Below are 16664 nucleotides of genomic sequence, written 5' to 3' on the forward strand. Positions count from 1 at the left end.
ACCATAGAAGAATACTGGAAATGCCATAGAAGAATACTGGAAATACAGCCCCAGTTTACCACTGATAAATGAACCATGGCACAAGATGTTGGCCATCCATACACTTCATATGTGTATTGCCAGTTGTTACCACATATTCACAGATCTTTCGTTAGTTGTTTTTCTTGTTATTAACAATTCTTTATTGAGGCAGAAAAGCTATTCATCACAACATTACTAACATATACGTACCATCGAGTCAGCTATTTGGAAGAGCAGTTGTTTCATCTTATCAGAACTAAGTTCTTTTCCATTGTTATAGACTTCTGATTTTACAATAATGCAACTGAGATCTTTTGAAAAACCTTCTTTTACAATTTCTGAAACAAACAGTTATAATAGGATAGTTGGTTACGGCTGATGTATAACTATATATAAATTATTATCTACTGTATGTATGCTTCAAATTCATCATACATTTTTATTCACACATTTTATTTTAATCATGTTGTATTAAATAATTGGGTAGTAGTTTTTACAAGTTCTGAGAGTGGGCAGAATGCAAGAAAGCTATCACAGCTTGTAGTTCAAATTTCCTTTAACCTACATGTATGTATTTCTTCTCGTCCCTTATCCATGCTTTTTTTATAGTTATTTGGATTAAACTGACTGGGCCATTGATTTATTTACAAGTGAATAAGACTAGTCTGTCTAAATTTGCACTTTCAGTGTGTGAATATTTGTACTACTAATATTGAATTTTTGTAATCTTTTTTTATTTTTAAATAAATATACAGTCCAGTGTGTTAAAAAGGGATTTAAAAATTTACAAAATGTTTATTTTCGTGTTTCTTTGCAGTAAAAAACATATAAACATTTCTGAAAAGTTTTATAAACAATATTTTAGTGTCAAAGGTTGAGTACTATGAAAATTAAAGTTTAAAGAAAGGTTGAGCAAAAACAAAATTCAGACATTTTTATACATTTTAGTTTGTTATTTAAACTAGAAAAATAAAGTTTGTAGGTCACTAAATCACAGAATTTCAAAATTAATAAATAATACTGTCAGATTTTTAAAAAAAATTCTTTAAATTTTCTTTTATTTATATCATATATAATTATTTCTTTTCTCTCTCTCTCTCTCTCTCATTCTCAATGTAAAATATCTGATGTGGACACCATATGACTTCCTTGTACGCCTATTGAATTACATATACATATTTTTTTAAATGAAAAGTAGATCAAATTTTATTTCATTAATAACTTCTGATATTTTTTCATATTTTTTTTTTATTGTTATTGAATTATTTTTTATTACAATTTTTTTTTACAACCGAGGTTAATAATTATTAATAAATCAATATATTTAAATTAAACAAAAAAAAAGTTAAAAAATAGGAGATGAAATCTGATTTGAACTGATGTGTCTTCCCCTTGTAAGATAAAATATTTCATTAACTAAAATTTTATTTGGCTGTAACTCTTGAACCAATGAAAGTACCACTTATGATATATTATTGAAAAGCTCTCAATGACCTTATTACTGCAGTTAAGAAAAAGTCCAAAATCCAAATTTTTGGATTTTGGGTTTTTTTAGACACTTTTGGTACAGTCTATGCAATCTAAAGGGGAGGTGCACAACTAGATGTTACAACAGTCATAAATCCAAAATTTCAAAATCCTATGGCTAATCGTTCCTGAGTTATGTGAGATACATACAGATGTCATGCTGAAACTAGTCAAAATGGATATTTCTGTTGAAATCTGAAAACCAAAAATTTTTTGCCATCACAATACTTCCTTTACTTCGTACAAGCAAGTAAAAAGGTAAGTGGAAGTACTCTGATCATGTACTGGGTCATCCATCAAATACTCTTGTATATTTAATTAATTTCTTCAATTTTATCTGTCCTCTGCTGCTTGTGGAATAAACTGGACAATTTTATCACCATGGACTTTAAGTTTAAATTTAAGACACATTTTAAACTTGGACCATGCAACTCTCCCATTCCTTCTACAAAAAAAAATAATAATATAATTTTTTCATAGAGATAAACTCTTCTTCACAAGTGAAGCCAAGAGGTCACTGTGGTTTAACCTTCTGATTAATTATTGATAATAATGTGATTAAAAGTTTATATTGGTTCTGAGATGAACCTGGTTCAACTAAAACATTGTTTAAACATGTAGCTGACAAAAGAGAATATATTTCATCAGCTGTAACAGTTGTTACCATAACTAGATCACTGCCAGTGTAATAAATTTTAAAAGGATGTTTTAAAATTCATAAAGCAAAACAAAAATAATTCCATGATTCTATAAAATCTTCTTATACAGAATTATCTAAAAAATATATATTTTCTTTATTGCAATTTTTAATTTTTTTTCTTTTTTGAAAAGGAGCTTAGTGTTGGCATTGTTAGACCCCTCTAAAATAACTTAGGTCTTTTCTTTGCATAATTTATGGCTACAAAATATATATTTTACCTTATTTAATAACAATCTATTAAACTACTTTCACTTTTAATAAAATCCTAAAAGAATCAACCTAAAAGAAGTAGGTTGTTATTCAGCTTTCTTTCTATTTCAGTGTTATCTTCACAAGAAAGCTGAATAGCAATATTTTTTGTTTAACATGTTAAATGAAATTGTCTTTTCAATCCCTAACCTAATAGATTTATAGGAACATTTAGATTTTCTATGTCATACGTCTTTTTAATTTTTATGATTTTTATAACAGAAAGTTTCTTTATATATACTGGAGAATTTGAAAAAAAAAGTTAGATGCAAAGTAATTCTGGAACTGTGCAGCCAGTCAAAATATATTTAGTGAGTGAAGCAATTGTGTTAACAGTGCATGAAAGCAAGATTATTTTTTTTTATAACCTATACTCTTTTCTAGTCAGAAGAAATAATAAAATTTTGATGTAGATGCTGCTTTTTTATTTTACTTGAAAGAATTACAAGATAAGTTTACTATTTGTTACAAGCAAAAAGATTACAGAATTAGATGAAACATTTGTTTTATTTAAAACCAATAATGTCCGGAATTATTGTGAATTATTCCGCTTACCATATGTCCGGAATTAGTACTAAAAAGACTAAATCAGCACTAAAAACCAGGACTACCGGAGTTTGAACATTTTATGACTGGAAAGGATTTTTTTAAATTTTAAACCTACATGTTCGATATCGTGTTTTTAAACATTCTCTTATGGCCGTGCACTCTCAGCTTGGAGCAAGCACAGATGTCGATTTTGATGGAGGCCTGGCTACCAGTCTCACCACAACCTTTTACTTAGACATTTGGCAAAATAACAGGGGTAATGTGTTTATGTTGTTTTGTGTGTGAAGTAACTCGTCTGCACATTTTTGATCATTTTATCTCTATTCGTTTTTTATCTCATCATTTAGCAATGGCCAAAAGATAATGTGTGTTTAATGTTAACCTGCAACAGAATACAAATTTTTGAAGTTGTGTAATGATGGTAACAATGAAGTGTCTATTGCACATTATGTACTGGAGAATGCATAAAGGAAAGGGTGATATTGAAGACCACGTGAAAACAGCTAAACATAGGAGTGCTATTAATGCTACTACTGCAGCAAATATAAGAGATATTTTTAAAGCCAAAGACGAGAATAACAACAATAGTGATCTGGAGTATGCTGCTGAAGAAGCTAAATTTTCATACCACACGACTAGACACGAACTCAGTTTCAAAATATCAGACTGCACATCTAAACTGGTTAAAAAGTTGTGACCCAAAATTTTCATCTGCTAGAGCAGATGAAATTGCAAAAACCGAGGCAATTATTATTAACGTTATTTCATCATTTACATTTGATAATGTGTTGTGTTCTTTGGAAAACATTAATTATGTAACAGTAACGATGGCTAGCTCAAACAGAAGGGAAGTAAAATTTGTTCTGATTATTGTAAGATATTTCAGACTGGAGGAGGGAATTCAAGTTTTAATTTTTGATGAAGTGACAGCTGAAACTGCTCAAATTTTGACTCAGTATCTAATTGAAGAACATAAGAATGAAGCCGTAATAATAAAGGGAGTCCGACAAGGATGTTCCCTGTCCCTGTTACTTTTTAATCTTTACAAAGAACTAGCAGTTAATGATGTTAAAGAACAATTTAGATTTGGAGTAACAGTACAAGGTGAAAAGATAAAGATGCTACGATTTGCAGATGATATAGTAATTCTAGTTGAGAGTAAAAAGGATTTAGAAGAAACAATGAACGGCATGGATGAAGTCCTATGCAAGAACTACCGCATGAAAATAAAAAAGAACAAAACGAAAGAAATGAAATGTAGTAGAAATAACAAAGATGGATCACTAAATGTGAAAATAGGAGGAGAACAGATTATGGAGGTAGAAGAATTTTGTTATTTGGGAAATAGAATTACTAAAGATGGACGAAGCAGAAGAGATATAAAATGCCGAATAGCACAGGTGAAACGAGCCTTCAGTCAGAAATATAATTTGTTTACATCAAAAATTAATTTAAATGTTAGGTAAAAGATTTTTGAAAGTGTACGTTTGGAGTGTCGCTTTATAAGGAAGTGAAACTTGGACGATTGAAATATCTGAGAAGAAAAGATTAGAAACTTTTGAAATGTGGTGCTATAGGAGAATGTTAAAAATCAGATGGGTGGATAAAGCGACAAATGAAGAGGTGTTGCGGCAAATAGATGAAGAAAGAAGCATTTGGAAAAATATAGCTAAAGGAAGAGACAGACTTATAGGCCACATATTAAGGCATCCTGGAATAGCCGCTTTAATATTGGAGGGGCAGGTAGAAGGAAAAAATTGTGTACGCAGGCAACGTTTGGAATATGTAAAACAAATTGTTAGGGATGTAACATGTAGGGGGTATACCGAAATGAAACTACTAGCAATAGATAGGGAATCTTGGAGAGCTGCATCAGAGCTGCATCAAACCAGTCAAATGACTGAAGACAAAAAAAAATAATGGTTGATGTAAAAAATTTATGAAAAAAGAATATTCTTATTTTTATTGAGTTCTTTGTAAGACTATAAAATGTATTTCCTTGCAACTTACTAGTTGCAAAATAACTGAAATGTCCTGAGGTAGAATCCTGGAAATTGATGGGAACGAGCAAGGTAAAAATGCCAACAGCCCAAGGCACATGTAATAAACCAGTTGTTGAGAGTTGAACTATGATTATGTTGATTGCAGTTTCATGTCGGATTACCTTCCGTGTAATGAATGGATAATTCCTATTCAGTAAACTTGAGATAAACTTAAACTTGGACTGAATGGAAGAAGGGAGCACAGTATCAAATCGATTAGTTTGATTATTCATCATTTGTTACAAAAATTTTTTGAGATATTCATGTTAAAGATGTAACTAATTTATACTGTTTTTAAACAATCTTACAGAAATATAATGTGTAGAAATTACCTTTCTCAATAATAGCATGAAGAATATTTATTAACTCCTTTTTCATTACTTTTTTATCAGATGCTTTACGTAATGCTTTGAAATGATTATCAATTTTTCTCTGTAATTTTTTCCTAAGTTCTTCTTCATCATGAGCACCATTAATGTCTAATTTCTCCTTTTCTTTTTCAGTTTTATTTGCATCTTCATTTTCTTTATTAACCTAAATTAAAAAAATACAAATAATGAAATTTATTGTATTTAGTTCATATTATAGGTTGGGGAATTAATTATGATAATTCTACTTTTATGAGAAAATAAAATGCTTTTTTATTGTGGTTTCATCAATTTTTATACTATTTACAATATAATGGAATTATGTTTAAAAGCTTTATCTTCTAGCATTTTTCATTGAAAAAAGCTTAAAATAAAATAAATTAAAATGATGAACTAAATCCCTTAAAAATTGTGAAATCCTTGTCAAATAAAGAATAATCTGAATTGCTTTAGAAATATGTTGTTTACAAGACATACCAATATAATTGGTAAAAATATGTTATTTTATTTAACAGACTTCTGAGAAATTAGGCCACAATTTGATTTATATGTCTGTATTCAATTTACAAATTGCTAACAGATCAAAATTTTTTGTCATAAACTTCATTAAGAACTTTTTTAAAACATTTTCTTAATTGATTTAAGTAAAATAAAATTGTTCTAATCATGATTTATCAAATATACAAAGTTATTTGTAAGATTGTTTAAGCAACTGGCAGTTTTGTTATTTTGATAAAAATTGATTCCAAATAAATACCTGAGTTATTTTAAATTATTATTATTATCCATGCTTTGAAAACTGGGAGAAAAAATAAATTACTCAATATAGTATTTGCTATGCTGATTTTATTATTATTTCATATTAAGAATGAGATTAAAATAAGACTGAAAAAAAAACTTTTCTTTACAAGTAGATTTTTTCTACTTTTCTGGTCTGCATTAATTTTTTCGGACATGTGTAATATCTTTGTATTTGTTTTCAGAAAAAAAGAAGTATTTGCACTCTAAACTTGAAATGTGATTTTTAGAAATGAAATGCACTACAATGTCTCATAACTTAAAAAATGAGTATAATATCTAGCAAAGCAAAATGTTTCTGCAGTAAAATAAAATAAGATCAAACATTTTTTCAAAAAAATATTTACTTGAATTTATTAAAATCAATAGCATTAATTTGTTCTTGGTGATTACTAATTATTATTTAGGTTATTTATTTTAGGTTGCAATTGAATATAATAACCATTCTTGAGAATAGACAGTTAAATACAACATATTCTATTACAGTTACGTATAGATTCAAACTGTACTTAAAATTTAATCTGTTATTTATGAAATATAATGTTAAATAATCATTAGTACCTTAAGCCATTATTATCATTTTAATAGAGAGCTACTAATTATGGTAGCTATTAATTGGAAAATAACTTTTTTATTTAATAAAACTTTTTTGTTGAATATCTGCAGGTCCATATTAAGTGAGTTAACATAGAGGAGCAATCAACTGCAAGTGACTTTCTCAGATCATTTTAGATATATTATGCAGGTGTCATTCAATGATATTTTGGAAGCATATTTTTCATTTATTCTGGAAGTGATTAATTTTTCTAAATTTTAACCACGTTTCATCAAGATGATTAGTAATTAGTCAAATATTCTTAAAATGTAACAGGATTACGTCAGAATTAGTTACTGTAGTATCCTGAATTTGACAGAACTCTTAAAATATGAATAGGAAGAATTTTTTAAATGCTGTTTTAACAGAGAATTATGTAATTAAGAAATGTTATTTTTAAATGCATACAAGGGAGGTATAAAAAAATAAGCAAAATCTGTACACACAATCTAAACATAGTTGAGAATTCTGCTGCTAAGTGCAATTGGCATTGCTCTGAATTAAGACGTTCCATGAGTTTTTTTATGCTTCTTAATCATGTATGACTTTTGTAATGGGTGATCATAAAATGCAAAAATTTTGTTTCCTCTTAGGGAAAATGGCTAAAATAGTAGTGATGCTTCAAAATACTTTTAAAGAGAAAGCTTTAAGTAAAACAGAGATCTACAAGAAGTTTTTGTGTTTCAATTGAGGAGGAATGTTACTTGAAGACCAACCTAAATCTGATCAATGAAGAAAATCTTTAAAAAATTTACAATGCAGACTCTTTCAAATGCCGATTTATTGATCGACAAACCTATTGAAGATGAGATTTCTGAATTTACTTGTGTAACTTGGAGTTTTACCAATTAAAATCAATTCATAAAGCCAAAAAAGTGTGGCAAGTTCAATCAGATGCGAAGAGAATGTTGATTTGGTCTTCACAGGAATCAGCTCCTCCTGGACAGATGGTGAATACCCAATTATATTTTGCCTCAATGCTCCCACCTGCACTGCATCCACATCAAACAGCCTTTGTTGAAGGTGATCATTTTCCCTTACTCGTCTTATTTGTTTGATCTTATTTCATGTGACTATTTCTGGTTCCCGTGTATGAAAAAAGAACTCAAAGGAAGCAAGTTTTGTGTTACGGAAGAAGTCAAATAGTACAGCTGGCCTTGGGCAACCTTTCTCTTCAAAAATGTTTCCAACATTAAGAAAACCATTGGGAAAAGTATATTCAATCACGTGAAAAGTGCATGAAAGAGATTACAGGTCTTTAGTGAAGTAAAAATAATTAAAACAATCTTTTTTAATAATTTTGGTTATTTTTGTGTATCCCTCGTATTCTTATTTTTCAAAAACAAGGCACTCATGTTTTCTACATACTTACAATTAGTTTCACGCTTTCTCCATCATAGTCCCTGAAATAAAATAAAAATTGTAATAGTGGAATTTTCATATACATTTAGTTCAGTAATTATTAATTCAAGTAAAATATAAAAATGTTGTTGCTCTGTATCTTTTGAACTCTTTAAGAATATATTGAAGTCTGGATTCTATCCAGGTGATATTGTAACAAGTTAAATCAGGTATGACTTACGCACAGAATTGAAATAATATATATTAGGACATGGAAAGACAAGTTAATGACACACATTGGTAGTTGAAAGCTATAGATAATGTTTCAGAATCAATTGAATGATGTAATTATTTCAAAATTTTCAAGATCTTGTGCAGTCTTATTAAATTGAAGACCCTTTAGGCAACTGTATCTTTCGTTGGAGTAGCCTGTAGCGTGTTACATCCCCAGACTGCCTGATCAGGCTGTATTGCTAATTAGAATCTAATAATAAATGATGGATGGTGGAGAAACTGATGGCATTAAACACATATTGGTTTTGGCTTGGAAATTGAATTGTCAACCTTTTGTATAAGAAGACTAACCCTCGATCCAACTCAGTAATGGGTGTGACAATCATGTTTAGTCTACAATTAACCTCATGATTCGTTACTTGCCCTCGAGTATGGTAAATATATGTCATGTTACTGATGGTAGAAATAGTATGTGGTGGTTATCATACACATGTACGAATAAAATTTCCAATTAAGCAGATTAATTGATAAGAAAAACTCCTGGTAAGACTACAAAGTAAAGATAAAAAGACAGCATTTTAAATAAACTGTAAACTAGTAACTATACTGTTGAATAAACTAGTTTCTGCAGTTTATTTTATTAAAAACACTGGATTCAGTTTTTCTGAATATTGTTGACATTTATTAGATGCTAATGCGGTAGTGATTAATGCCACTAAAAAAAGATTGATGAGACATGTGATTGATTTAGTCTTGGTGTATGTGGAGTGTGTATTTTCTGCAGAGAATGTAAAATGAATACTTTATATAGAGGTGAGTTTAGAGTAGATTTTATTTAAAAAAAAAAAAAAAGATACTGGCAACACAGTTGTAGAAATTTCCTGTCATGTGGCTAAAGCCGCTTTCTTGGGTAAAGTCATACAAGTGTGGGCTGTTTCTGATGCACAGGTTACACACTCATACACACATAACTTAATTTAAAATATTTATCATTTTACTTAAATATAATGTATTTTTGTTTATTTAATTCATCGATTCTAACTAAAACATGCATGCATGTCCTATTTAATTCGCATGAATGTGGCAATACTAGCGCCAATTTAAATACTTTTTAACACTTTAAATATTATTCATTTATTTAATTCTACTGCTCATCTGTAACATCACAACACAGCAGACAACTACAACAGCATTCTTCGAGGTGAGGGTGCAATTTTGTTAAAATTTTTTTGCAAATATTGCTATTTTTTAATTGTTAACAAATATGCCTAAGAAAAATATGACCTTAATTAGGTGAAATCTTGAGATATAAAGAGTGACCTTGCTGTACAGCCAAACCCCCTTAACTTTTAATTTGAAAATTTAATGGCATCAATGCCCCATGTATATAAGTAATCTGACCAAATTTGGTCAAAATCGGTCCAGTAGTTCTGGAGATATAAGGTGATTTAGAGACTAACACTGAACACATTCGAACATTAACATCTGGAAAATTTCCATTCAGTTTTTTGGGTTCCTTAGATGTCAAAACATCAAGATCCAGTGAAAACCACCTATGCCCAAACTGGACCGATTACTATACTTTCCCTTCTAGAGCTATAGCTCTGCTGTAGTGCTATCTAGACAGGAAAGTAATAAAAATTGAGAAAATTTTTTGTTGTTTTACCCTTAGTTCAAGATGTGAAAAATATTCTGCACATTCCAATTTTATAACTAGTTTTACCCTTGTACAAAAAATAGAATCAGGTGTACCAACTGAGTAATTTAAGTAGCTAGTTAACATGCTTGCTTCTGGGATGCTAGTGGTATGATTTTCTCCTTTTAAAAAGTGGTTATTATAAGATTTTTGTAAGAAAATTATGAAGAGAACTGAAAGAAAGAAGATCATATTATGTTTGTCCTCAATGAAATTTAGTGTTTACTGTACTTGATATAGTGCATTAACTGACTCCTTTCAGTTCTCCTTGAGAAATTTTAAAAGTTTTGCTTCAAAATTACTGTAATGATTTACCAAACTACTTACTCCAGATTACATTTGCGTTCAGAGAACACGCGAAGTAGAAATTCACCAGTTTCATTATAATAACTGAAAGGTACTATACAGTATATTCCAGGATTCAATTTGAAATGATCAGAAACTTTACGTGTAGATGAATAAGCTGAAAATTTCTCTGTATCATGGTATCTAAAGAAGTCTTTGTCTAGTGGTTTTGGTGTATCTTCAGAATCTTCCAACTGAGGACAATCAAAAAATAGTTTTTAAATCAGATTCATTAGATATAATTAATTATACATCTGTTATACTGTAATTATCTCTTTCTGAATGCATTACAGCGTATTCATATAGTTAAGAAAAATTGTTTGGTTTGCTATTTATAACAAATTAATTCAAACACAGTATTTTTAACAGAAAATTTTATTTCTAAAAGAAAAAACGTTTAATAGTCAAACTTACTCAAATTTAAGTTCCTCCTTTCTGCCCCCTGTGTTTTTGATTATCTCATTAATTCTCTTTGGCATTGATTCCACTAAGGTAGAACAATGATTTTTGATTTCTACATCTCGAAACCAAATCTGTATCACTGAACTAATAAGATCAGTTTTTGTGCTTCAACTCATTTTCCCAAGTCTACTTTTTAGTATTGCCCATACATTTTCAATGGGATTCAGGTTGGGGGAGTTGCCTGGTTACAAGACCACTCAATTTATTTGGTTTTTTAAGAACTCTTTCACTTTCTTTGACATGTGACATGGTGCAAGGTCCTGTTGGAAAATGAGTTCTGGGTTCTTCTTTATAAGTGGGACTATTTTTCTATGGCATATGTTAACGTATTGGTCCGATTTTATCATCCCATCCACAGGCGTAAGTGCTCCTTACAACAGACTTGTAATAGAAACTCACAAGGTCACCAAACTTAGGTCACCAACTAATAGTCAATGAATTATAAAAGCACAAAAACCACTAATTCTGTTTGTATATGAACTAACAACATAACCTGAAACACCAAACAACAAGCAATCGGCCACAGAATGAAAATTCCTACAACAGAACAAAAATTCTCTTTGTTCAGATTATTTTGTTCACTACTGTACAGTCTACTATTTCACATATGTTTAATACTGATATAAACAAAACACTCATATTATGGAAAACAGACTTCTGTTTGTATCATCTGTCACCTAATAAATGTTTAAAGCAATAAGAAAAGTATGATAACCAGCTTATGAATAAACAATCTAATATTACGTGTGGTGGTAATTTTATACAGAAATGTTAACATTATGTATATTTTTACATATAATTTAATAACATCAGAATGTGTAATTGTAATCATTTAAGTTGCGCTCAAGGTGACAGCCTGCAAAAACTCTCACTACAGTGATCACTCACATCAGTTGTAAAAATAAGTGAAATTTACGAGAGTAAGTAAAAAAGTAAAGGGAAATTTTGATTTCCCTCCCACTCACTTGTATGGCAGCAATGATTGTTCAGTTATAACTTTTATCAGCTATTCATTGAAAGTATTTTTTCACTGTTAGCTATTTGTGACTGTGTTTAAAAGTCTGTTTAAAATGAGTGATCCCATGTCTGATTGCACCAAGGAAGAAATGCGAGCAGCGATATGTTTCCTCACTTCAGAAGGGGTGAAAATAGCAGAGATTATTCATCAAATACAGCAGCAATATGGAGAGAGTTGTTTGAGTGGAAGCAAGATCTACAAATAAATTGATTGCTTTAAAAGTAGTAGGATTTCTCTCTTTGATGAATAGCGGCAAGGTTCTATTTCAAAGACCAACAATAATATTGAAGCGACTAAACAAATGATTCTCTGTAATTGACAAATTACGGTTGATGACATTGCAAGTGAGTGGAATATAAGCCATGGCTCAGGATTTTCAATCATTCATGATTCTTTGAACTTTAAAAAAGTCTGTACTTGCTGGTTTCCATATCAATTGGCCAGCATCCACAAAGAGAATCATTTGAAAATTTCCCAGAGGCTTTTGAAATGTTACGAAGATGAAAAGATTCATTTCTTAAGCGAATAATAACCGTTGATGGTCCATCACTTTGCACCCGAGAGTAAGCAACAAAGTTTAATGTGGAAACATCTTTCATCTCCCACAACAAAAAAGTTCTAACTCAAATGTCTGCAGGAAAGGTGATAATGATATTCTGGGATAAGGAAGGTTCACTTTTGGTTTATTTCACACCTAAAGGTCAATCAGTAAACACTGACAACTACTGTGAACTACTGCGTTTACTGAAGCAAAAACTTGAACTTAAACCATCTGTAATTTGGGGATAAATACATGAGTAATAAGCACTGAACTTCAGTGCTTATACTGAGCATTTGATATGCTCACCAGCATATTTGATATGCTGGTGAAATTAGTATATGTTTAATGACTTTATCATTGTAATTCAGCCTATTTTATTTTTATTTTTGGAAGTAGGATTTATATTCATCAACTCTGTTAAGTAATTATCTAGTTCTACTTCAGTCAAAATTATATTTAACCTGGATTCAACTGTCTTGGGAGTACATTTTTCAGATATATGTATGCAAAACACTAACATTTTTATGAATATGTTTTGTCATGCTATAGAAAGAGTAAGTTTCCATTTACTCTTTTAACTCTCTTCATTTCCTTATGGTCAATCCTGCTATGGTTCTCAAGAAAACAGCTGATCAATTGATCTGAACTTATTATGCCATGAAGCAGACTGATTACTTGCAAAGTATTATTATTTTTAGAAAATTGCTATAGGAAAAGCAGAATAGTGGTAATGCTATGAATCCTTAGGGTGAACACATGTAGAACAATATTTGCAGAAAGGAAACAAGTACACAGCTTTTAAGTAAAATTATGAAATTATTTTATGGAAAGTATGTGTTCTCCTCTGCAAAGAAGCAGAAGAGCAATATTTGGTTTAGAAAAAAGTACTAAGTATTACTTAGTATTTACCATTTCCAAATATAATATGGTTTTTTTTTCATATCTACAGATATGTTTTCTTTTCTAGTTAAAATCAGCTTATGTAAATGCATTTTTTGTAAAAATAATTTATGGCCAAGACAATATATGTCCATAATGGACATGACTGAAACATGATGGACTGAATTATATGATCAAGTTTATTTTGCAGAAACCGTGCTCCTGGATCAAAAGTTCTTTCTCTAAAAAAATATGTATATGTATATTTGTATATGTAAGATTCATACCAATAACTATAGACTTTATAATGATAATACTTTTTTGTCTTCAAATGTAAGTAGCGTACAACTCATTCAAAATTGAATATCATACATATTATGTCTGAAATAAATGTTTGAAAATAAAAAATTGTATTATAATAAAAGTATGTTTGAATTATTGTTCATACGAGGTGTGATTGGAAAGTTTTAAGACAGGTACTGCACTGCTCAATAGGAGGGCTGGGTTTGCTTACGGATGTGGAAGGGGAAGCTTATTTTGTCCTTGAAATGTCCTGAGAAAATCACAGCGACATCTTTGCTCACTAGAAAGTGGCATCCTGGTGGAGTAAATATGTGATTTCAGTTCTCAGCAGATTATTAAAAAATGGAACAATGAGATTGTGTCAAATCTTGTTTGAAAACCGGGAAATGAGCTTTGGAGACTTATGACTTCTTAAAAAAACAGCTTTCTGGGACAAATGTCTGAGCTAATCAAATGTTTTTATCTTGTTCAGCAGATTCAAAGATGGCCGCGAATCAGCCGAAGATGAGCTCCAGTTTGGCCAACCTTCCACTTCAAAGACGTGTGAAAACATAGTGAAAGTTTGCGATTTAGTATGTTGTGATTAAAATTAGGGAGATTGCCAATGAACTGAATTTATGTTACAACATAGTTTAGTTTTTTTAACCAAAAATTTGAACACGCTTTGAGTGTTCATGAAATTCATTTCAAATTTTTGTCTGTCCAGCAGAATCAGCACTGACTTGTAATGCCCCAAGAAGAGATTAATCGAACTGAAACTAACCCAGATTTGTTAAGTAGGATAATTACAGGCAATGAATCATGGTTTATGGTATGACCCAATGGCAAAAGCACAATCATCACAGAAGAAGCGTCCAAGTTCATCATGACTGAAAAAAGCCCGACAAAGTTGGGGGTGAAGACAATGTTGGTGGTTTTCTTCGATTCTATGGATATCATGCATCATGAGTTTGTCCCTATGGGTCAGACATTCAACCAGGAGTACTATAACAGTTTCAGCATTTGTGTAAAGATAAGCAAAAGAAAAGGCCTGCACTCTGGTGAGACAAAATTGGGTGGACCACCACCACTCATTATGGCCCATCATGTGTTCTCAATCACAGAATTTTTAACCAAATTCCAAATTCAGGACTTCTATCTATTACCTAAATTGAAATTTTCAATGAAAGGAAACTAATTTGACTCAAGGTAACCAAGAAGATATCCAGACAACAACAGAGAGGGTTCTTAATACCCTTGAGAAAGAAAATTTTCAGGAATGCTTCCAAAAGTGGAAACACTGTTGGAGTCGGTATGTTCAGTCAGAAGGAGATTACTTTGAAGGAGATCCATCTCCAATAGCCTGCAAGTACTGCCATTTTGAAATTAAAAGCCCAATCTTAAAACTTTCCAATTACACCTCGAATGCATGAAAATGTATTTATCCGTAGTACGAGGTGCTACCCAAAAGTTCGGGAAATTTGAATTTCGCGCGCGAACCTTTGCTGGTACGACCTGCTGCCGCTAGATGTGGTTAACAGTACTCTTTGTGAATCAGTGTTCCAACAGCTGTGACGGTGAGAGGTTGCATTGTTGACTTTCGTGTGGTTGTGTAACGTTGTGTTTTACTGCTTCGGCAAAGTTCTAAATGACAGATTTTAAAGAGCAAAGAACCTGCATCAAATTTTGCTTCATGCTTTAAAAACCTGGTGCAAAAACCCATCGCATGCTTGTGGAAGCATTTGGTGACAATGCTATGAGTAATAGTAAAACTTTTTTGTGGTACAAACGATTCAAAGATGGACAAACGACAGTCGATGACGATGATCGTTCAGGAAGACCATCAACAAGCGTAACATCGGAAAACATCGCGAAAGTGCGAGAGGCTATTGTTGCAGATCGTAGACAAACAATCCATAATGTTTGTGCAATCGTACAAATATCATATTGGTCCGTGCAACGCATCTTGTCGGACAATTTGAACATGAGATGCATTGCGGCAAAATTCGTACCGATACTGTTGAACAGCGACCAGAAACAAAATCGCATAGCTGTCTAGTGAATTGAAAAATTCAGCAAGAGATGACCCTAACTTCATCTCCAACATCATAACTGGTGATGAGACAAGAGTGTAGGGGTATGACTCTGAAACTAAGCAGTAATCGTCGCAGTGGAAGTCGCCAAGTTCAGCAATGTGAAGTCCATGATGATTGTTTTTCTCGACATCAAAGACATTATCCATAAGGAATTTGTTCCTCTTGGTCAAATTGTCAATGGGATGTTCTATTGTAAAGTTTTGAAGCGGTTGCGTGAAAGCATTAGGCGCAAACGTTCAGATCTGTGGGGTAACAACAGAGAGTTTTGCACCATGACAACGCGCCCGCACGCACTTCGCTAGCTGTTCGGAATTTCTTGGCTTCCAAAAAGACGGTAGTGATTCCACACCAACCCTATTCGCCTTATCTTGCCCAGTGCGATTTTTTTCTCTTTCCGAAAATAATATTTCAATTGAAAGGCCGTCGTTTTAACATAATTGAGGAGATTCAGGAAGAAACGCAGAACGCGCTTTGAACACTTACACCTGCAGACTTCCAGGGATGCATGGAATCATGGGAAAAACGCTGGGGTCACTGTATCAATGCCCAAGGGGATTACTTTAAAGTTGACAGTGGAAATTATAAGTTATGGTAAGCTATTCTATTTTTATGGTAAAATTCCCCGAATTTTTCGGTAGCATCTCATACTTCAGTGAATACCTTTTGCCCTATAAAATATAATGTAAAAAAAAAATTCAGTAAACCACATTTTTACTTAAAGCACTTTATTTTTTATTATTTTTACTTAGAATATCCTAAAAATAAAGAACTCAATCCTATATTTTCTAAAAATAATAACACTATTTAGGTCAGACAAATCATCAGAGTGAATGAAAGAAAAAAGACTACCTTGATCCAGTCTACTCATAAAGAAGTAGGTAAAAATGCTCTCTCTGATCAAATGGTTAAGAAATTGAAATA

The 16664-nt window shown here is 31.4% G+C and overlaps 1 protein-coding gene across 2 annotated transcripts in view; it reads right to left on the reverse strand.

Annotated features, from left to right (window-relative positions):
- Positions 1-16664, reverse strand: part of LOC142319185 (calpain-B-like) — a 78569-nt gene that overhangs the window by 12534 nt on the left and 49371 nt on the right. For both annotated transcript variants that reach the window (XM_075356173.1, XM_075356172.1), the window contains exons 10-13: positions 10448-10659; positions 8222-8252; positions 5421-5622; positions 232-359 (exon numbers count right to left, since the gene is read on the reverse strand). In XM_075356173.1, the coding sequence (XP_075212288.1) occupies positions 232-359; positions 5421-5622; positions 8222-8252; positions 10448-10659 (573 nt within the window). The remainder of the gene's footprint in view (positions 1-231; positions 360-5420; positions 5623-8221; positions 8253-10447; positions 10660-16664) is intronic.

The sequence above is a fragment of the Lycorma delicatula genome, chromosome 2 (assembly GCF_047948215.1).
Source record: "Lycorma delicatula isolate Av1 chromosome 2, ASM4794821v1, whole genome shotgun sequence".
NCBI classification, from domain to species: Eukaryota; Metazoa; Arthropoda; class Insecta; order Hemiptera; family Fulgoridae; genus Lycorma; species Lycorma delicatula.